Below are 23,481 nucleotides of genomic sequence, written 5' to 3' on the forward strand. Positions count from 1 at the left end.
ACCTACACTACGCGCACCTTATAGTTTAGGCGCCGCTTTGGCGCGTTAAACTCGACATTCAATCAATTCTACTGATGTGCAGTGTTAAAGTCACTCTGACTCAGGCTTTGGGCATCGCATATAAGCGCCCCCTGTCTGCACACACTATTTGCACAAAAAGAATAGAGACAAATACGTGTGCACTAAAGTGATGACAGTCTTGCTTGAAACCCCGCCTGCCTTTGCTCTGCCTATTTCACTTTGGACGCACTTCTGAAGCAGAATACAAGAAAGATCCTTTTTCATTCCACGGTGCCTTGGTACACGGCTCAAAAGCATTGCTGCTGGACACCAGTTGCGCAGTGTTGCAGTGCCTTTTTAGATGACATGATAATGCTTTCTCGTAGCATTATGGCACTTTTTAATGGAAGTATATTTACGATGCGTGCAGCAACATTTTGGACGCAGGATGAAGTGTCTACATCAGGCTAACCCGCAATATACCACTGCAAACAAGGAAAGGTTCCGGTATAGGCAGGAGCAGGAGATTCAAATGACGAAGGAAAGAATACTCAGAGAAGTTCGTGAGGGCTGCGTTGAGACGCAACCGGTGGTAAAGTGCTTCAAGCTTACGTGGAATCCGCTCTAGTAGCCTCATTTTGAGTCAAGGGTCTATATGGTGCAGGAAAGGGTGCCGAGTTTCAGGACAAGACCAGAGGCGGTTTCGCTCCTCTAAGGCAAGCTCCTTCGCTAGCGCTGCATACTCGTGTTTTGTGAAAAAAATCTTTCTTACCTTTAGCAGCTGTAAGCCTCTGCGAGCTGCCTCATCCGCTTCTCGTTGCCGAGAATGCCGAAATGTGGAGGCATCCATTGTAGGGTCACTCGGCGACCGGCGACGTAGGCGAGATGGTGCAGGTACGTGACGTCGCGGGATGCATGCTCGTGAACGCTGAAGCAGCTGGCACACCGTAACGTTTCCAACACCGCCTTCGAATCCGTGAATATGGCCCCTTCTCGTGGGTGGCGAAGAATGTAGCGCAGGGCTTGTTTAAGTACAGGGAGCTCGGCAGACGTGGATGAGGTTGTTCGTTCCAGGCGGTAGGACAAGGCTTTGCCGGTCTACGAAATGGAGACGCCGGAAGAACTACCGTGACGCGTAGTTGGGACGTATAGCCATCGCCTCGGTCTAACTGCAAATCCGAATTGCAATAATTGTGGATTGCCCGAAAAAGTAGAGCACGTCCTTATAGAGTGTCCGGCGTACATGCAAGAAAAAAATCAACTCGCAGAAAAGATTGAGTGCCTCAACAACGCGTCTGTATTTTTCAAAGGTCTCCTTGTACCCTGGCCCTCTCCATCGTCCCAGAGAAAAGTGTTGGTGGCTTTATTTGACCATTTACACTGAATCGGCGTCACAGAGATAATTCAGAACTTTATCTGTCAGATCATGTGGACTTTTACTTCACCAGGCAAAGCTTCGTGCTTACTTTTTCTTTTAACCTCGTCTTTTTTCCCCTTTCTTCTGCCCTACTTCTTCTAGGGCCTTTGCTCCCTTCTCCGGATCCCCGCAGAGTAGCATGTAGGCGGGAACATGCCGGTACACCTCTCTGCCTTCATCTAATAAAGAGCTCTGTCTCTCTCTCTTTCTGCCTCTTTCTCAGAGTAGTTTTAGGTCTTGGAATTCGGCCGACACGCTCTGTCAAAGCAAGGAGACGCAACCTCTTCATAGTAAAAGATGAAGTTTGTGGCCAAGCACGCCAAGCATGCGCAATGGCGCTCCCAGTTCCTATCGGACAGGAGCGGACCGTGAAAAACGATCAGCTAAAACTCGCTATTGACAAAGCTAAGGTCCGCACTTCCGCTGCTGCCTACCTTTACGTCTTTTACATTTTCGTCCCTTGCAAATACTTCCCAAAAAATAAGCCCAGTTTCATCCAGTGTGAAATCTGGTGAATTAGAGGGTTTGTTTTCTTCTGTCGCTCGAACGCCAGCGGGCGCCCTGTCAAGAACGGCAACGCCATCGTTGCGAAAATTCTATGGTTGGCGCAAAAGAATCACGAGCTAAACGTAAGCGCCCGAAGCATGCACCCATTCCGTCCCGCTTTGGGAAGGCCAAGTTCCGCCTCCATGAGACCAATCGGTCATCTGTGGGTGGGCTGGAAAACATTTCTGCAAGGCTACCGCCAGGTCTGGTAACGTGATCCGACCCCCGGATAAAGCACGACGATCTGCAGACGCACAAAAAGGCTCGATATACAACAGTTTCACTCTTATTAGACGCCTCTTTCCCCAGTAACAACAGGAAAGCCTATACACTATTTAGCAGGACCACGTTTCTGGTCATATGATCGACAAATGTTTGTTCTGATTTAATAATGACGTCGGTCTTTTGCATTTAGAAAACTCAAAAAGGACATCCTTGCTCGTTGGTAGAAAGTTCGTATGATGGTATAAAATTATTTGATACAGTGGCGCCGGAGTGGTGACAAAGCTTAGACATGCTTATGGTTCAGCAGTATGAACAGTAGACCTGCACTTTACCCGCGCTTTGAAATTCCGGCATTACAATTTAAGCCTGCTGTGCCTTTGGCCCGATATACCCAGGAAACGTCAGAGCTGAAATATTCGATGTCCCGAGTTGAGCAGGAAGTATTAAGACTAAGTATTCAGCAAAGTTTTGTCTACCAATTGCTTGTTTGACTGTGTAAGATAATATGTAAAGACAGCTGCAAAAGAAATGGGCAAATTATAATTTAGCATTAAAAAAGTGTGGGATTTATGCATTGTAAATGTATGTCAGTGCATCCTTTTCTGCGTCTGCACATTTTATGAGTAAGTGGAATGTTTTCTAAGCCAGCTTTGGTAACTTCAGCAAATTTAATGCCTCGCAGAAACACGAGGCAGACTGCCGCGAACGGCCAGCATCGTGCGAGCATTGCCATCAAAAGTTCAAAACTATTGCTGAGGTAAGCCTATTTCTGTTGAACCTGCTTTTTCAATGGATTGCGTATCCGAAGCTACGGAATATAGGAACGAGAAACACAACGTTTGACTTGCTTTACATCAAACAGAAAGGTGCGAAAACACCCTTTGTCTGCGTACCTGAAAGCTTGAAAAATCACCCCGGGTGCCGGAGTTTGCCCTGAACTGAAAATAAGTAACCCAGCGCTAAAACGCAAGCAAAATCTATCTTTTGCCACGAGTAAGAATCGGGCACCGCATGTATCACACTTTGAGCATGCACGACCTCTGTCAAGATCTGTCTTCTTCTTGAAGAGCTGAGAAGCTTACACCCACAATACACTATCTGATGCACAAGAAGGTGCTTTAAGGGCGGATCGTGTAACCTTTTATCTGTATCCCCCCTCGTGCGCCTCCCTCCGATCCTGCTAAAATAAATAAGCCTCTGCGGCCCCAGCCAACTCTTTGTAGCGGCAAAAACTGACCTGTGAACTTGAACAGTATCTAGTTTTTTCATCAAACGACTTTAATGAGCTATTTTTTAATCGATAAGAATCATTCATCTTTACAAAGGATACATGAAAGAACGCCAGTTCTCCACCTTTGTGCTATGACGCGCACATAAACCTTTAGGGACAAGGAGCGAATAACATCCTAGCACGGGAAAGCTAAGTCGGCAGCGATGAGGATTTAGTATAAAACAAGCACAAATTTTAGTCTCTACACTTCTTATACATTTTATTATGAAGGAAAATCTACACTACTATTTTACCTGATACTGAAGACTCAATTACATGATTATTACGCATTGTTTTAACCTAAGAATTCCACGTTTCAGAGCTTTGTTGACTCTTGCTTTACAAGAAACGATGCTTTGCTTTAACAAATTGTTCTAGCTGGCGGTTCTCTCTTTTGTGTCCCGTTTATAATTCTCTGGGGTTAGATCAGAAGTTCTTACTGCGAAATGTAGTAAAACCTACACTGTCCCTCAAGCCAGGACTGTTCTGTCTCCAAGGGGAAGGTGAACGAAATACCACTGGGTTTTCATGTTTGTCACACCGCTGCGAAACGGACATGTTTCTTATTTCGGGGCGCCTGTAAAATCGGTTGTTCAGTAATTGTAAACCAGATGAAATCTACACAGTTGTGCATTGTTAAAGTCCGCAAAGCAGGCGTTAACAATCTAACAGAGTAAGGTAAGAGTTAGCTAAGTAGTGATGGCAGAACAAAAAAATGGGCAGGGCAGGATGCAGATTGAAATCGTGGGAGCACCATATATAACCATCTAAGGCGAAAACCTATGGTCCTAATGCTTCGTGGAACGTAATAAAATTTAAAATTCTGTACACAAACTCTGTGCTTAAGAAAATCGGGACGGGAGGTTGGAAGCGCATGGCGCGAGAGAAAAACAGCAGGACTGCCGGAGGAATTTGAGAAAGCGCGACGCACCGCGAAGCATGCTGAAGCGCATTTTAAACTTTGGCTGGTCGCCTGTCAGCTTCTACACACGGAGCTGCGCGTTATGACGCACGAGGCGTTCGTCGCAGGGGGCTAAGGCTGATAAACTACACCCCGGTTGAGAAGCGAAGGTAGCCCAAAAGCCGCTTGTCTTCACCGCCATCCCAGTGAAAGTGCGTAGAGCTGTTTCAACGTCAGAGCAACCTAATGTAACCACCATTGTAAGTAACCGGATATAGACGTGTGCAACATGAACGTTCAAGAGCAACTTTTACATCTGGGAAGCATAACTTCCAACTAGGATTTCAGTTTCCGATTGTAAAACTTACATCAGCGTACTTTTTTGGCCTGCAGGAAATTCGAAGCATCGGCTCTAAACATTACTGTCAAGCATTGTTCTAAGACAAGTACCCAGTGATACCCAAAATCACAATTACAAAGAAAAGGTACAACCACATTGCCATGAGGTACGAGGGCGCCTACAAGGGTTTTAAGCTGCTGGCGTAATTTGAAGCTCGTGTTTCTAGTGCAATGGGTTTAGGAAATCACTTCAGTTAGCCTGACAAACGCAGTTATTTTGTGTTCACTGAGTGCAATACTAAATCTTCATCTCTGTTTCAGCTGGAGGACCAGCATTACCCACAGTGCGGTCACATGCCAGTCAATTGCTCATTTAAGTCGCTGGGATGTGGCTTTGTGGTGAGTTTTCACCATTAAACATACTCGTTTCTTCATATATTTTCTTTTCATGTTAGTTTTGGTTGTTTAGTACAACGACGTATTCGTTGTGAAAATGTATGGATTTGAAAACTTTCTTTTTAAGAATGTTTTTGTCTGTTGTGTCAAGTTGATCTTGACGCAATTCCCATGCAATTCAGCTATATTACGAGATTGAACTGCTAAACCACTTCAGCTCACTAGCGCCACAGGTATTTCTGAGCGTTACCATGCACCAAAATGCTTAAATTACGCCGACTTACTTTGCGTCGGCTTCCTGTACTACAGTGGCCTAATGGCAGTGCCAAATACAAATGCAATGATGGGCCGAGCCTCGAAACGTGGCCGAAAAGTCTACTGTCGGTATGTTCGAGCCATCCATTTCGAATTTCTTTATATGCACCAACCTCCCGATCTCAGTCAGTTGATAAAAGTTTTAATTTTGGAGATGACAATAATTTAGAGGTATGGCTAATTTTTGACTAAGTAGTAACGCGCTATGGGTGGCGCATGTTATACATAAATCTTTGTTGGCGCATTCTCGTGTGTTGCTCGTTCTTGTCACTGCGCATCCGCAGATAAAGAAAAAGCAAACAAAAACCTAAATGGTGAGTCACCGCAAGCGCAAAGAAGGGCATTCTCGCGAATCTATGTGAACGTAAAATAATTCAAACAATATTGAGAGTTGTACCGTTCATTGAAGACATATAAATCTGTGCAGTCTTGTGGCCGCAAGTATGTCCGATGAGAACGCGGGTAGCTACCTGTTGAAACAACTGCTGGACGTATAGACAGGTTTTTATTTGGCTGAAGGCATGAGAGGACCTGGGTTCTGCAGATGGTTTGGTGCAACACTGCCGCGCCTTAGACAACGTGAAGATGCAGCGGTTTACCTCAAAATTCGCCTGCCTCTACGTGTAACTTTAATTTCTTCGATCTTGTCTAAGGAGATTGTGGCTAATTATGACAGTATAGGTACCGTACCATGAACAAAAGCATGTTGAGAGAGCAAAGTTCTGTCTTATATATATTGATTAATAGTTTTGTAATGCAGTATCATGCTGGCTGATAATGGTAAACTACATTTCTGTGGCTTTCTTTAAAACATGTGCATTTTTTAGAAAAAAAAAGAAAACAAAGGAGGAGAATGCGGATAGGACAGGCGCTCGACGTCACCTCATGCCTGTCCTGTCAGCATTCTTCTCTTTATTTATGTTTTTTTCGCGCTGGGATTTCGCGAAAATTATCTTAGCACAAACTTGCCGAACTTTCCTCTACAGTTAACAAAATTTGTGAATGAGGGTAACAGGTTGCATGTACACTTTCGCCTAGAGCTCCGTCCAACTAATCACTTAATTTAGTCATTGCAATTCTCTAAAATTCAAGATTCGCAAGTAATATAGTACAGAAGTGCTAAACCATGAGACTAAAAACGTACCTTCTTCTGCTTAATTGCATTCTACAGAATATATGGCTGAAAGACAGATTGGACAAAAGGGCTTCCTGGCTGTTTTTAAATCCTAACATTGCATAAATCTTCAGATTTTCCCATGGTTTTCCAGCACTCATTTGTTTTTGACAAGGCTGCAGATTGAAGGGCTTCCTCTAGTTTTAATGAAGTAAATGCCTAAATGCTGGTATTTTCCGCGTGCAGACGAGACGCATGGATATGCTTCGTCATGAAATGGGCAGCCTTTATCATAATGGCATACTGGTTGAAGAAATTGACCGTCTTAGGGAAGAAAACAAGGTACGTGCAACCATCTTGAATGACATGTGCTAGTCATTTTTGAAAATAGGCATGTCGTGATTTGTATTGCATCAACAACCGCACATTCATATTCGCATGGGTGGCCTTAATAGGTTTACAAGCTGGTGGCCACAGAGAAAAGCATGACAGAAATTCGACAAGTGAGAAAATAAGGATATAGGGCAAGAAACAAAATCAACTATGGAAGAAAAGCACATTGAACCGAAAATGTGGTCTTTGGAGAGACCTCTGGTGGGCTAAATAAAGACAAATTTAGCCCCCACCAAAGGGAGGAAATAAATGCGCTGTGCTGAACAATGTGGAAGTGAGTAGAAAGACAAGTTATACGGGAAGAAAATAGGTTGAATGGGATAAAGCCTGCAGGGAGGTGGCGCATATTCCGATCCCACAGTTGTCGAACAGCATTCGAAGTTTGTGCGTCTTTTACACACCGTCTGCTGGAATCTTGCTCCACCGTTGCCTTGCATGCAGCACTACTGGCCCCTGCATTGCCGTGCACAGTCCTTGGTGCCCCCAACTGTCACCATGAGCGGAGTAGCTAGCTGGAGCTACCTTGCACCTCTATCTGACTACAAGGGGGGTATACGTTCTATAGTAGAGGGTGGAACTGCTACTGCTCCCGCTACGGGGCACCTTGAATATTCATGGTTTCGGTCGGTTGCGGCTCCGACGACCTCAATTCGCTCTGCACAAGACCTGATCTACCGTGGCAAGGTGTTTTCAGGGGGACAGTCAGAAGCCGCTAACAGTAGCCTTCGGAGTTTAGTCGAGCTGCGTCGGAATGGCTGCCCTCTACCTACCAGGAAGAGAGCTCAGGGACACCTTATTACCCATCATGGTGAAGACAGCGGACTCCGCACTAGCGATTCCCTGCTTTGCCATATGCCGCATAATCAATCCTACCCACCCTCCGAGCACAATATGTTCCTGAGAAGGCGCCGAACCGAAGTTACATTTCTACCTTTTTAGTCATCAATTTGCCGGAATTTTACAACTAGCCCTGTTTTTTGAAATTGAATCCATCTAAACATAAGACCATGTTGGCTCAGAATCTGCGTTCCTAATCCCAAAACCTCTGGAGAGCATTATCGGTGAATAACAAAAAGGCAAAAAACAAAAGCGGTGAAATCCTTGTCGACGTACATCGCCAACAGTAAGAAAACAAGCCTCTCATTTCAACCTCCATAATTATTGTGGGCATAAGTGTCACACCCCATCGCATTCTTAGCGGCTCACAGTTTGTGACCTCGCAGCGAGATCTGATAAACTAGACAGAAGCCCATGTGTTTGAAGGCCTGAAAAAATGGGGGCCTGCCGGAAGTGAACACCATCCCCATGTGGGAAGATAATTATTACCTACCAAAAACAACATCCTGACGTTTGACTGCCCCGCTTTTGGTGGTGGTGGCGGTGCTGGTGATGGGGGTGGTAACATTGATTATTGGACGGATCTAGCCGTGTGCTGTATTCCGGCAATTGCTCCTCCCAATCAACAACTTTTTACCGCTATGCGCGTGTAATCACCGAGAGTCACAGAGGATTGTGTTTCCCAGAAACGGGAGAATCAAGCGCCAATTGTCCCTCTCGGTGATCCATTGTCATTTAGGGAAAATTAAATCGTCCAAAGTGCCATGAGGAGCCGCTCTCGTTCGGTGTTCTTTAAACAGAGCTGACCGCTCCGGCGCATGCTCTCAGCAGTCTATAAAATAATAAGCAGCTCTAGTTTTGCGTACGTACAAGCTCCACGTACGTAAAACCTTCACGGGTGACCAGTGCGATGCTGAGAACGCAAAGGATCGGCTTGAGGTTGACGGACAGACGTCAGATTTCAAGTTTTACTTGCAGATTTCACGTTGCTTAGGTACGTAGACCAAATAATACAGAGGAAATTCCGCATCCCACTGAACGCGCGCCTCGCGGGGACCTCTGAGCATCCTCGGCACGCGCAGTGGGTCAGGCAAAAAATTGTGGTTTGTTCTGCATTCGTACAAATAAGTAAAACACGTAAGTGAAATGTGCCTTCAGAGGAGCGGTTGAATATTTATTTTGCACCGATATGAACTCGCACATACCTTTTCATATTTTGTCGGTATTACACTGTTAGACGCATCAACTTTAGACACTGATTACACGCGCAGGAGCATTGCCTAAATCCGAATGAAACCCCAGGTGCTTGAAAACCGTGCGAACGAAATCGAACGGGTTTTCAGCAAATCGATTGGTGAAGTCACGGTCCGCTGCAGCGAAAGGAGCATGATTTCCGGGTCGGCAGCAGTCTTGTGGGTGTGCTTGGAGAGCGACTTCCTGCTGGCGAGTCGCTTTGGTAAAGGTGCAAACATATTGGTCCTGCTCCGTGGCGTGTACGCCAGACGCTTGCCTTGCGACGAGCTCAGCTTGTGGAACGCGGCGGCGGCGTTCAACCAGCTGAGTGGCGTACTACATACTCGGCGGACGGATGAAGACCGCAGCTTACGCTGCTATACACGGCCATATCGAGGCGGCAACTATCGGCGCTCATTAGCGGCATGACACTCTACTTCGCTTCACCTCTCCTAGACGGCAACACCGTCTGAATGAAAAAGTTAGAACGTCACACTATCTTCATACAGTTCCCAATAATTACATAAGATACTTTTTCCTTCACCAACCTCTGTTGTTTGGCCGATCGCCTGATTAGGTATGTTCTATACCCTCAGGAACAACAACAATGTGTAGTCTGTGAGGATTCTGTCATGGCCGGTTGTAAATAGAGCGTCTCGTCGTGCCAGTACGTCACCTTATCATCAACCATGGTTCGTCTCATTTCTGCTGTCGCCACGCAACATTTTGATGAAGGGCACTGAATTCATCCCCATCCTGGCCCCGAGCTTCACGCTGTCTCGGCTCATGAAGGACTCTCACCTTGACTCTCGGGTCGCGTCGGCCCGCCCAATCCACGATGAGCCATGGCCGTGACCTGGCGGATGCACTAATGAGGCGAATCGTAGTTTGTGGTGAATAGACGCATTTACAGGATGTCATGATACATTTACAAACGCCTATCAGGGATTTCGCGAAGACTGCGTGCCCCACAAAGCTTCGTCTTCCAAGGCTGCATTCACACAGCTATGCGCCATGGACCTCTTTATCGTCGTCTCGTGAAAATATTGGGTGACGTCACTCAACATGTTCATCTACATTTCATGCACAACACTGTTGTGATCGACTAAAATAGTGCCGCGTTATCTTTTTCCGTTTGTTTGTCCAGAACCAGCTTACTGTCTACGTCGTCCTGTTTTTTTTCGTAATCGTCGTTCTGTATATTGTTCCAATCTGGTTTTTACACCTTAGTGCAATTTTTACATATACTGCAAGATAATAATGTTTCAATTACAAGAATCCCCAAAAAATGACAACAAAACTGATGTACCTATAAAAGCTTTTGTTTTAACCAGGTTTATTCATTTCTAGAAATTTTCATGTGCATTGAATTACGAGTTCTTCGGTCGGCCAGTTTTCGCTTTGTATAGGTTTTCTTTAAAATACAACCTTCATTACAATAATGTGCAAGGGTGATATTACCATTAATACTGTGTAAAACGTTTGAATTATTCTAGTCGTTCCGTCACTGAGTGCTACATCACTGCAGTTGCCTTACGTTCGCTCTAAGGTGTGGTGACGTTACCCATGGCAGATTTTTGTCTTACGGGACTTTAGCGTTATGTTTTCTACTATACAGGGGGAAATAAAAAAGGAACTACCGACCTACTGACCGACCTGCTTGTCTGCCCGCCTGTCCATCCATCCATCCATCCATCCATCCATCCATCCATCCATCCATCCATCCATCCATCCATCCATCCATCCATCCATCCATCCATCCATCCATCCATCCATCCATCCATCCATCCATCCATCCATCCATCCATCCATCCATCCATCCATCCATCCATCCATCCATCCATCCATCCATCCATCCATCCATCTGTCCATCCATCTATCCGTCCGTTTGTCCGTCCGTCCTTCCATCCACCAATTATTCAATGAACCAATTTGGCCAGGATACCCCACGCTTGAGTGACATATCCGACCACCAGACAGCAGCCTACCACCCAGAGAGAGAGAAAGCAAACATCTTTACTGAGTCCGGCAGCTGGGACGCAGCCTAGTCGTCCTGTCGGGCTGCCCCTCTTCGTCGGGTTCCTACTCATGCATTGTCTCCAGTAGAGGCAGCAGTTTCGGGGCGCTGGCACCATATTCCAATGAACTGGCTAAGCACCTCAATGGGACCATCACTCATATGATCGCCATGTAAGCCGACATAGAGCGCCGAACGTGGGATGAAGTGCTGCCCTGTGTGATGTTTGCTTAAAGCACAGCCATCCAAGAGACAACGGGGTTCTCTCCCTCCCACCTGGCGCACGACGTTACTATTAGTAGGACGCTAGATGCGATGCTGCTTTATGCGCACCTCACCTCACAGCTAGGGAAAGAAGATCGGCAAGAGGCTTTAAACAACAGCGTGTTGATACTGGTCGCTGGGGCGTGGACTCCAATTCGCGGCTGGGGTCTGAGCGAGAAACTCCTGAAGCCTAACTCAGTCCCCTAAAAAGTAAGTTAGCCGCCCCAGATATCTTTACTATAAAATCTCCTTTCGCCAAGTTTTGAGAAAATAGTTGTTATTATCATTGTCATCACTATGAAATTACTTCTCATGTAGTGCAGTTTTTGTCCCGAACACCTAAATAAGAAATAGTGCACGTTATCAAGCATAGAACCAATTACAAATGATAGCAGGGCAGCTACCATCTACAGAACATCAGATCTGTCATTCACGATCGCCATGACCTCAAGTCGATGTCTCTTAAGGGCGGCAGTAACGCCACCATTACTGTACGTCTATTGTATTGTCATCTTGAATGCCCGAAATGCCGCAAGTCTTCGCCGATTCTAATCAAGCCAGGTTCCATACTTCTCAGCTTCGTCATGCCGTAACTGCTGAGATGAAAGAGGACGACTTTGAGGTACTGTGATCGGCGAGCTCACCAGCCATTGTCCCTTCTTCGGCTGATAGCGTCAATTAAAGCTTTTTAACACGGAAATGTTGAATGCTGGGGGACACAAACCTAGCTCACGTTATATCCATCACGAAATTGACATCACCAGAAAAAGTTTCACTAGTGTGGTGGTGCTAGAAGTCGGGCCCATGATCAGTCTTGCCACAACGGGTGGTGTGAAACGCTTTGCCAACCACCCATGACGTCCTGCCCCGATAGCTGTACGAAAGCGCCTGATGTCCTTCCCTCTAACTTCCCTATTCAAATGGTGCTGCCGTCTAGGACACGTGAAGCGAACTATTGCGTCATGACGCTAATGAGAGCAGATAGTTGGCGCCTCCATAGCACAGCGTATAGCAGCGGAAGCTGCGGTTTTCATCCGTCTGCCGCCTATGTGAAACGTCGCTCAGCTTGTGGAACACCGCTGCCCCAGCGTTCCACAAACTGAGCTCATCGCAACGCAAGCGTCTGGCGTACACGTCACGTTGCATGACAAATGTGGTCGCACTTTTGCCAAAGCGATCAGCCAGCAAGACGTCGCTCGGCAGCAATCCAAAAAGACTGCTGGTGACCCGCAAATCATGCTCATTTCGCTGTGGCAGCTTATGACTTCATGGAACGGTTTGCTGACGACCCTTTCGGATTCGTTCGCACGGTTTGGAAGCGCCTGGGGTTGCAATAGGATTTTCTCAATGCTCCTGCGCGTGTTATCTAGTGTCTAATGTTGATGCGTCTAATGGTGCCATACCGACGAAATATAAATGGCGATATGGGAAATTCATATAGACGAACAATAAACATTAAAATGCTCCTGTGAAGGCAAATTGCGCTTATGTGTTTTGCCTATTCGTATGAAAGAAGGGTCGACCACAATATTTTCACCTCCTACCGGTCGAGTTGCCAGCATTGTCCGTGCCAATATCGTCGGCCAACAAAACCGAAATTGAAACATCTAGGCTGGAGGAAACTTTATTTTGTATTCGTTGCATATGCTGTCGTGTTTGAATAATAAAACATCAGATTGTCACTGCAGGGTGAGAGACTCCATTTACTATAGCTTTTTTTATTACAGGTGGTATTACGATGCACTGTCGTAAACATGAGCTTGCTAACATATATACAACATCCGTACCCCAGATGTTTAATGGTCGTGTGCTTGAACATAGGCTTGTTCCTGCCATATGCTGTTAAAAAGTGTTGTATCAGGTTGAAGGCAGTGGTCTAAGAGGGGAATACCACATTACTGTTAGCAATTATGGAGCAACTATGTTGCAGTTGTCGCGCTACATGGAATGTATCAATACAGTTCAAGTGTAAAGGTAGTACACTGGCTTTCTGATTCCACTTGCTTTCTGTTTAACCGTTGTTCTATTTTCTTCTTCTAAGAATGTAGTTTGATGTTTCAGATGCTTCAGAAAAGCTTGGTAGAGCAAGAGGACAAGTACAAGAACAGCATAGACGACGTGAAGGCCTTAACGGTGAGTTTCCTAGAGGTACAATCACGTGTAAAGAGTTTTTTTACGAATTGAGTCCATTGAACCTGTATATCACTTGAGAAAAAAAGCGAATATTTCTTACCTGATCTGAATATAACCCTGTCAAAATTTTTATATAGGTTTTACCAGGTACCCACAGAACAAATTTACTGAAACAAGTATTAGAAACTTTTGTGGCGGATTTGAGAAATATTAAGATGACTACTTTGCATTTGACTCGTATTCAATTGAAACACTTTATTTGATGCCGCATTCTTACAAACACATTATAGACATTGACTTTCAAGAATGGTGCGAAAGTGGTTTGCTGTAAAAAGCCATTAAATACATGCAACAGTGCTTCAGTAGCATTAGAACTTTACAAGAGCAGCAGGGAAGTCTTGGCAGCATAAGTGGCTCTCTTTGAATTCTTGCACAAGATCGCTAGGTTGGGCACCCCTGAAGGCACTTACGAAAATAGCACGTTCTTTGTTGTCTCGACATCAATTCTCAAAAAGCTTCACAAGAAGGCTAATAATTTCTTCCTCAAATTTCGCGGTGCGACGAGTTTCGAGACCACCTGAGCAAGGTCCCTCTACAGAAAATATGCATGCGGAGCACCATCAAGAGTGACGGCTGGCCCTGGCCCTGCCCCTTCAAAAGCAGCACCGTTTCAACTCAGAAGTCTGCTACGCTGTTGCGGCGGAATACCCCACAGGACGAGTGGCAGTAGCTGTGGTGGTAAACCAGGAAGGTAATGTGGTCGCATCACACTCTGTCGGAGGCTAATCTCGAAAGTACGGAATAGGTAGTCATCACTCTGCCCGTTGCGGGCACGACCGCCATGACCATTATCTCCGACTTCGAGACCACACTATAAAATTGTGCGGATCGCAACGGTGTATATTTAAAACAGCAGCCAAGCCAAGATTGTTCAAGAAAACCAACCTTTGTTGGATATAGACACCATCGCATTCATCTATCCCGTGAAACGAGATGGCACGCGAAGCAGCTTGAAGATTCAGCTACCAGGCTGACTTCGAATATTAAGTGCCGTCATTGACGGGGTAGGGACAGGCTGGCTACATAGTGATAAATTATCAAGCATTAGAGATTGGGCGGACGCAAACTTTCAGCCGCATTGTGCACCTAAAGAAGCCATGAAGATAAAATACAACTTCATTTAATTTGAAAGAACTAGGATTCAGTATCTCACTCAGCTCCATTACAGCCACAAAAGATGCTTTTTAAAGGGACACTGAAGTGATATGTAAACATTGCGGGATTACTAGCGCAAATTGTAGTCCGGAGTCCCCAGGCCATGTTTCGACCACTCTGGGGGCGTTTACGCGATTTTATTTAGTAGAAAAATGAATTCGAAAATGCTGTCCTCCTCTCTTTACGCTCGCCCATTTTCTGTGGCGTTTTCGTGTGACGTCGGGAGGAGCCGAGCTCGCAATTGGCTGCGCTACTGCACGGCTCCCCGGCCTTCAGACAGAGTCAGTCGGCCCAGCGTTTCGTCCGCCGGCCACCGACGGGTCGTCGCAAACGAAGCCAGGACACGTTTGTGAATGGAAGAATGTGTCTTTCTTTACTTGTTTGGTTTGTACACTGTATCTAGCTCCAAGTCAAGGTCGCTTCACACAAGCGCTGCACAAGCGCACATGCGACGCTTCGCTGACTGCTACGCCAGTAGGAAAATATAAGGCCTCTTGAAGGCGGGAGAAGAGTCAGCGATGTCAATATAGGTACTAAGGAAATAAAATCAACTGATATTTTTTCCGTACAGCGTAAAACTAGGTTGCGGGAAGCACTTTTTTGCGCTGGGCGAACAAACACAGCGGTCAGCAGCACGACTACGCATCTGCGAACGCTTTTCCGTCTAAGAAATGCAATTGCTAGACGTGATATATTGTGGAAACTTGGGGGATGCTTACTGCACGAGCGCAAAACAACAAATAGTCACCTAAGCTGCTTGAAATGCCAAAACTAAATAAAAGTGTAAACTGGTTGTACAATATATACCTTACCTTACCAAGGTCAGCGCAGCCCGCTCCGTAGCCGAGTGGTCTGGAGCGCTAGGTCTGTCATCTCAAGCGTTTTGCAAGTCGCGAGTTCCAATCCCCGCGGGTACGTGCTTTTTTTTTATAAGTGAACTTCTTCGTTTTCCGCCGATGTTTTCTATACTGAGTTCACCTTTTTTTTGGGCCGCAACGTTCATTGCTCCACGAACTAGTTCACAGAACGCGCGCAGGCTGGCAGTGGCGCGCTAGCGAGTTGTCGTTGGCGTGCTATTGCCATAAGCACCGACTGCTTGCGGGCAGTGGGCACAGGCCAGAATCAACAGACCCTTGGCCTGGTGCGAACACGCTTTTTACGATACAGGCATGAGTGTGGCAAGCTCCAAATATGGGGGAAAAGCACATGGCAGTTGAGCGTTTGCGGGGACGCGGAGGGCGTTCATGCACTGCGTAGGCCTCGGCTAGTGAATGCTACGATTCCAAGCCGTCCTGGGAGGCTTATCTTACGCATTTTACAGCCGGCAACATGGCAGAAGCGCGGTACGATGATTACTGAGATATTGAGAATGCCCATCCAACAACGCCATCGGTTGTGTTTTACAGAACCGAAACCGAAACTTGTTTGATTGCTAACCTTGGGCATCGTGCAATCACGGTGCTCCCTCCTCCCAACGTCACAGCTTTAGTTGGTGCGGCCGCCGCAAACCACGCATAGTAGTTTTTGTTCTTTCGCGCTGTGTAAAATAATTACCGATTTGTCAACCGAATAAACGATTAAAAGTGTGCTAATTTGAGCCAGTCTACGCAATGCAAGCAAAAACGAGAGCTTGACAAAATCACTTCAGTGTCCCTTTAACAAAAAAAAAAGCCAGAAGTATTTAAAAATTTCAAATTTTGCGCCTCAGTGACGTGTTATGAGCAAGAATGACGTCATACGGGCCAACAATAAAATATAATTTTCAGTGCGTTAACTGCACGTTAGAATTCAAGTGATGCGGTCAAATGGAGCTAGAGGCCCCATTACAGACGTCCAGTCATGTGTCGTCGCGACAGGTCAGTTAGGCGGCCGCCAATCGCACAAACAAGGTTCCGTGACGTCATAGAAAAGTTGCGGTAAATTGTCTAGGGGGTCGCGACTGCTTCACACGTTTTCTTTAATATCGCCGTTATTTGTTCGAAGATTGCTGATTGATTGATTGTAGGGCATAACGCGCCGACGCAACGCAGGCGATGAGGCGCGCCGTAGTGGAGGGCTCCGGATTAATTTTGACCACCTGGGGATCTTCATCGTGCGCCGAAATCTCGTACACACGCGCGTTTTTGCTTTTCGCCTCCATCAGAAAAGCGGCCGCTGCGGCCGGGAATCGAACCCGCGATCTTGTGCTCAGCAGCGCAACGCCTTAGCCACTGAGCCACCGCGGCGGGTGTTCGAAGATTGCGATGGCATTGGCATCACTGTTATCGGGACTAAGCAGTCTTTCTAATAAACCCAACTTGTATTTTGTCTTCATGGCTCCTTTAACAGAAGGCAGTCTTAACGTACACTTAGCAAAAGGTCGCGGGACGCAGGGTACAATCTATCACCTTCCCACACCCCGCACTGTGCCCACGAAACTTCCCGTATACATGCAAAGTTCCGTGCAAGTGGTGTGGCACAGCAGCCGCAACACTCCCACACAAGGTTTTTATAAATTCCGGTAAACCAGAAAAACCCAAATCCGATCAACGCATTACAAGACACCAAGGAGCAATGGCAGTCCCCGATGCTTAGCTCTCACCAAGACGTCCGTAGAGCAGTCGTCAAACTAACTGAAGACCTCACAGGACCCATGGATTCCTCACCACCGTCTAAAGGGCCGAGGACACTGCGACTTTCAGGCAGAGACTCCGTCTGAACAGAGACCGTACCGAGAAAGGGTGGCGAGAGCTTGTAAGCGGCGGCTCTTTTATTAATTACTAAAAGGGCAAACATGGGAGTAGAGAAAAACCATAATAACCATATTTGCACCGTAGGGCGGAACACAGGATGACATGATTGTATCATATCTCTGCTTCATTTCCTTCACTTCTTTCGGTCGCTTTCTCGTGCCGCTGCTCGCGATTACATACACCGGGCCGTTTTTCTTACGGGGCAGTCACCACCTCTTTCAACTAATCCGCAACCTCTCTTGCGCTACACAGATATCTTGGCAGACTACCGACACAAACGGCAAATTTTCCCCATTCCACACCACCAACTCACAAGGGATAAAGGAACAACGTTCAGGCGGCTTCAAACTAACACGTATCCACACCGTACCCTTCTTCATGCCATTTATCCGACAGACTATCCAGCCACCTGCCACTACTGCCCAGCGCCCGGTACCCTATACCATTAGGTGTGGGAGTGCCAAAAGACAGCGGACCTGCACCCAATCCCCAACCCCTCTATACAACAGTGGACGGCGCGGTTGACCAGCAAGGACCCTACGTTCCAGCTTGACCTGGTGCAAAAGGCCCGCGCAGCCAGCCGCAGCCAGGGGATCCCGGACTAGGGATCGCCTCCACCGGGCGGGTGCCCTAACAACTGCACCTGTTGTTTTTAATAAAGATTTGTTTCATTCATTCATTCGAGTACGTTAGAGGACATGTATTTCACCGATAACTCACGTGCCGTGGGAATCTCCAATAAGCCAGCTCCGAAAAGCACATACAAAACTGGTGAAAACACTCACAAAACTGTTCGAACAGTCACGCTAAAAAGAAGCTTTTATTGGATCAATGGACTTGGCTAATTTTGAGTCACGACACAGCAGGGCCTGGCTCTTTTACTATATAAAAATGGTATCTGTGTATATTTTTGTCGCGCGTTATCTGACCTACTTCGTTGCAGCCTCTTTGCTAGGGGAAAATTGCCGAATTTTTCTTGTCGCGACGGTATTACCTGACTTAGTTTGGGTTTGCAGATTTGGCGCATTTCGGAAAAAGTTTTTCTTGACTTTTATGCCCACACTTCTTTTCTCGTTTCCAGACGCAATTGGAAAACAAGACAAATAAAGCCCTTAGTAACCATACCGAATTCCACGCACGTATTAAAGCACTGGAGGACGTAAGTGTGAAATTTACTTTGGTGATTTGAGCTTGCACAGCCTAACTCTAGGTCATCTCTAATTTTTCTGGTTCACTTGAGGTAAATAAAGCTTTACGGCTCTGGAAAGCAATTTTCGGGCGATACTTTGTTACGCAGTTCCTAGTTACTATTCTCTCTTGTTTTTCCTGTTACAATAATGGGCCATTAAGAAAAAGCTGACTGCTTTGCTCTTAGCACGTTTAAGTGCCGTTAGAGTGGATTGCATTGGTTTTCAGTTTATGGTGTCGGCAAATATTCGATTGGGCGTCTGTACCTTGTTGGCAGAGCGTACAGTGAAACGTAAAAGATGCCGAATTGGAAGATTAATTTATGCTCACAACCTCGTCGCTAGAGAGAGAGCGAATGGAGTTTATTGAGCTAAAATGCTGGCGCCGTTAGGGGCCACATGGAGTGGGGCCTTCTTCACGGGCTCCATCCGCTATTAGGGCCTCCAGGTCCGTGGTCATACAGTACGGTATGGTCCCCCCGGGCGGGGCTGAGCAGCAAAGTCTTCCATCACTGAAGTAAGGCGTTGCTGCTCGGGGGGAGAGGTGGGGACGGTGTGGGAGAAGTCGCACTCTCCAATTACGTAGTGGAGCATGCCGAGTCGTTCGCAGAAAGGGCATTTATTGTCAGATCGTGTGGGGTAAGTTTAATTTTGAGGTAGAGGGTGTGGAAAGGGCCTGCCTTGAATTTGCCGATAGGTGTATTGTTCTTGTCAAGTGAGGCACTGAAAAAGGTGGGGAAACGTGCCCTACCCTTCCTGTAGTGAATGTGTATTTCGCGGTAGCTACTTAAGGGTGGTTGAGCAGTCTCCTGTGCCCGTAGGGCAGCGTCGCGGGCATATTGATGGGCCAATTCGTTGCCCTCTGCTTCGGAGTGCGCTGGGACCAATATGAGCTCGGTTGTGGGATAGGGAGGGTCTGTCTTGTAGCGATTGTGGGTCGATGTGACAGACACACACCATTTCCTGTAGTTGCTGTATGCTCTGTGGAAGTCCATGAGGATGGTGTTGGTACTGGGTTAGCTAGGGCTATCGCTTTGGCCCCCTCCTCGGCCTCTTCGTAGGAGGGTGCCATGAGGGATGCGCAGCAGACGGGCTTGTCAATTGCAGTAACGGCTATCGTTGTCGATGTAGATCCCATCGGCAGTGAGGCATCTGTGTAGACGATTCCGTTCTTTTGTCCAGGAGATAGACCAGGGCGTTCACTCTGGATATTCGGCGACTTTTGATGCGATCGGGGTTCACATTTTGGGGGAATTGTTTACCTTCGATGATGGTGCCCCAGATAGTGGGTATGCGTCATTTGTCTTGGTAGTGAGCTACCTGCCATCCTACTTTTGCTTGAACGGCTCGTCCCGCTGCGGTCTGGACGAGTCTGATTCATTGGCTGGAGAGATGAGCCTCGGTTCACGGGCGGTGTTGGGCTTGGCCATGCCCAGGAGGGTTTCGTTGGAGGAAGAGACGCGGATGCCCAGGGCCAGTTTGGTAGCTTTTTTATTATTGCAAGGAGTTGGTCAATGCAATAAGGAGCTGGAGGTAAGGGGCTCAGTATACTATTCGGGATATTACACAGACTTGCACCAGCCGAAGTACGTCATTCTCCTTGAGTTGTCTTCGGCGATTGGTTACTCGCCGAATCATGTGGATAATTTGAACCGATGTCGTTTTCAATTAAGTGATCGCGGCTCCTGCCTCACCGTTTTCTTCGATGCGTATGCCTAGGATACGCACTTGATTTGCAGGTTTTATGTCAGTGCTGTCGACGGTGAGGGTTACAAAAGGTCTTTGGCTCTCTCTTCTTCTCGGGGTTTTAAAGAGGAGTTCAGATTTGTAGGGAGAGCAGCTGGGGCTGCATGATTGGGCGTATTCTTGGACCATGTTGCCTGCGTGTTGGAGGGCTCTTTCATTCATTCGTCGGATCCCACCCTGTAGGTCCATATGATTATGTCATCTGCGTACACAGCGTGGTCTATTCCTTCTATAGTGTCGAGGATGGCCGGAGGTGTGAGGAGGGCCTGGCTAAAGAGCATAGGTGAAAGGACGGACCGTCGCGGGGTGTTCCTGTCGCCCAGCTCGATCGGCTTGGACGTTTCTTCTCCGATCTTGATCATTGTTGTTCGATTGCTGAGAAGGTCGTTGGTGTATTTGAAGATTTTCTCGCCGCATCCCCTATTGTTGAGGTTGCGAAGTGTGCTCGCATGAGTGACGTTGTCAAAAGCCCCTTCTAGATTGAGTGCCAGCATGGCTCTTGGCATTTGGTTTTCTGCTTTCTTGATTACCAGCTCATGAATTTGTACGAGGACATTATGGGTGCTGAGACCTTCGCTGAAACCGTACATGGTTATCGGCATCAGTCTAGTGTCGTCCAGGTGTCGTTGAAGGCGTCTGATAACCATTCCTTCTACGACGTTTTCCCCGAAGATGGTGAGTGATATAGTTTGCATGTTGTCCGTGTGTGGTGTTTTTCCCGGTTTGGGTATTAACCGAACCTCGCCTTATTTCAACTCTTTGGGTAGTAATCCTTGTTCCCAGGCATTGTTGATATGGTCTTAGAGGTCTAGACGGCTCTTATCGTTGAGGTTGTTCAGTAACCGGTAGGTGATGGTGTCTCTGCCAGGTGTGCTGCCTTGGTTGGATTCGTCAATTGCCGCAATGAGTTTTTGGCCTGCAAACGGGACTTCAAGGCCTTGGCTAGTCGTTTCCTCGTAGTCGAGTAGAGGCGTGGGGCTCTTTTCTGTTTGTAGATTCTTGTTTTTGTGGTCATGGATTAGTTGGCAACTGGCCCCCGTGTAGTTGTTTAGCGTGCGCATGAAGTTGCGGTTGGTTACGATTTTGCCATGTAGTGGATAGACCATGTATGATACGCCGCAGGTGCTTTCGTGTTTTTATGGTTGATAGGGTTCCTCGTAGGCCGTTGCAGAGCTTCATCCGGTTCTCCCTGAAGAGTTAGGACGCGTATCCTATTGCCTGTATGTTGAGCAACGTGAAGTTGAAATCACTCAAACAACAGGTACTAAAGTAGAAAAAACAGAGACGACATGAAGCTACTTTCGATTGTTTTTTCTACTTTTGTCCCTGTTGTGTGAGCGCTTCCACCTTCAAGATAGACAGGTACCAACTAGCCCACTTATCCGTTTTAATGTATGATGAGGTTGTGGATGCGTATGCGGAACTTATTATGGTGTCTTTGTCTCTTCCATCGTTAGTCACAGCGTGTCGCGCGCCCCATATAAGCACGCTTTTAGTGTTAACGTACCGGGTTTGGACAGGGGTGGCTATCTTTTGGGTATATTTGTCGACCAACTCGAGGTTCTCCTTGGCACAGTCTTGATAATTCCGCGGCGGCGTTTCAGACGTTCGATCGGGAGTCTCGTTGTCCGTAGAGCCGCCCCAGTCTGTTATTAAGGCTTGTTCCACCTGTTCTGTGAAGTTTTGCCCACTTATTAGGCTGATGATGTCGAGATCACAACCGAGGTTTGTGGCGATGTTCTGCCATGTCACGTCCAGGTGTCCTTTTAGCAGGAAGTGCGGGCTGGTGTCCCTGGACGTGCTTGTGCCCGTGCGGGTGGGGCTGCCTGGTTCATTGATGATTGCTTGCCGTGTTTTATTAGATGCGACGCATCTCTTTAACTCGCCGTGTCCCTCCGGCGTCTTCCGTAGTCCGTATTCCGCATCCTTCCCCCATTCTCCTCGCCGTGCCTGCTGCGCGCTAACGCCGCTATCACCGCAGCGCCATCTGCGTGTTCGGGCTCGCTCCCGTCGCCATGCCAGCTGTGAGTCAGCGCGCGTTAACGCTCGGCTAAACATCTAACACATGCGCATGCTCTGCTCTCTCTCATTCCCCTCACCGTTAACGCGCAGTACAAATAAACGCGGTAACTGCGCCGCTCCGCTCAGTCGTTCCGCCGCTCCGATGACATCCGCTGACCACCGATAATTTCAATGGAGACTAACAGGCCTGCTATCGCGATGGTCGGCGCAACCGTACGTAATATAATGGAAACAACAACAAATTGACACGCTACATGGAAACAACCTAACGGAAACGCAACGGAAACCCCACGATGCGTCGCATCTACCCATGGTTCGCCTCGCGGGAAGATGGTGTAAATTTTGATTTGTTTGATTCATTGTAGTGTTTAACGCACCGACACAACGCCGGCGATGAGGTGCGCCGTAGTGGAGGGCTCAGGATTATTTTTTACCACCTGGGGATATTTCACGTGCGCCCAAATTGTGTACACACGGACGTTTTTGCTTTTCGCCTGCATCAAAAATGCGGTGGCCATTGCCGGGAAAGGAACCTGGGTCCTCAGCACCACAATGTTTTATTGTTTGAATTTTTTGCCTCTCTTTGATTGGTAGCGGTATCCCATGGTGTAAGGGGTGCGTTAAAATCTCCTAAGAATTGTAACGGCCTCATCATCGTCGCTTGTAGGCTGTCATAGAAGGTGTTCTCGAAATCGGGATCCTTTTTGATGTGCGGCAGTAGGCATCGAAGACAGAAATGTTTTGCTCGTTGCCTATACGTAGCTTGTGGATTTCGATGACGACGTGTTAAAAACCGCGTTGGGGAGGGACGTGTTGTGTCTCAGCAGTATTGCTGCGGACTAAGAGCGCTGTATTCTTTTCCGTGGGGTCTGTGTACTAATCTATCCAGACAACCGGGGTATGTCGTTAATTTCCTCACGGGCAAAGAAGGAAGGTTTTGGGCCGAGGTTGTCGATGTGGAGGTGAAGGTCTCCGAGTTCGCTTTTGATTCCTCTGCGCTAGCATTGCCAAATGAGCGGTGTACTTTTTTGTTTTGGCTAGTCTTCGTTGGGAGAGGCTCATTGTGAGGAAGGCGCTCACTTCGGCTGCGTTGAGCTGGGCCCATCGGTGTTCTTTGGCCAGCTTTTTTCCTTGTCCAACGTTGATCGCTGCCCAGCCGCGGGCCTTCTGGCTCGTCTC

General features: G+C 47.2%; 1 protein-coding gene across 1 annotated transcript in view; it reads left to right on the forward strand.

The window, feature by feature from the left end:
* The window catches only part of LOC144139441 (uncharacterized), a 54,556-nt gene that overhangs the window by 13,614 nt on the left and 17,461 nt on the right, over positions 1-23,481 (forward strand). The window contains exons 5-9 of the mRNA XM_077671770.1: positions 2,871-2,945; positions 5,020-5,097; positions 6,770-6,865; positions 13,329-13,400; positions 18,429-18,506. Of these exons, the coding sequence (XP_077527896.1) occupies positions 2,871-2,945; positions 5,020-5,097; positions 6,770-6,865; positions 13,329-13,400; positions 18,429-18,506 (399 nt within the window). The remainder of the gene's footprint in view (positions 1-2,870; positions 2,946-5,019; positions 5,098-6,769; positions 6,866-13,328; positions 13,401-18,428; positions 18,507-23,481) is intronic.

Source organism: Haemaphysalis longicornis, unplaced genomic scaffold (genome assembly GCF_048455015.1).
Source record: "Haemaphysalis longicornis isolate Haplotype H1 unplaced genomic scaffold, Haemaphysalis longicornis Haplotype H1 scaffold_5, whole genome shotgun sequence".
NCBI classification, from domain to species: Eukaryota; Metazoa; Arthropoda; class Arachnida; order Ixodida; family Ixodidae; genus Haemaphysalis; species Haemaphysalis longicornis.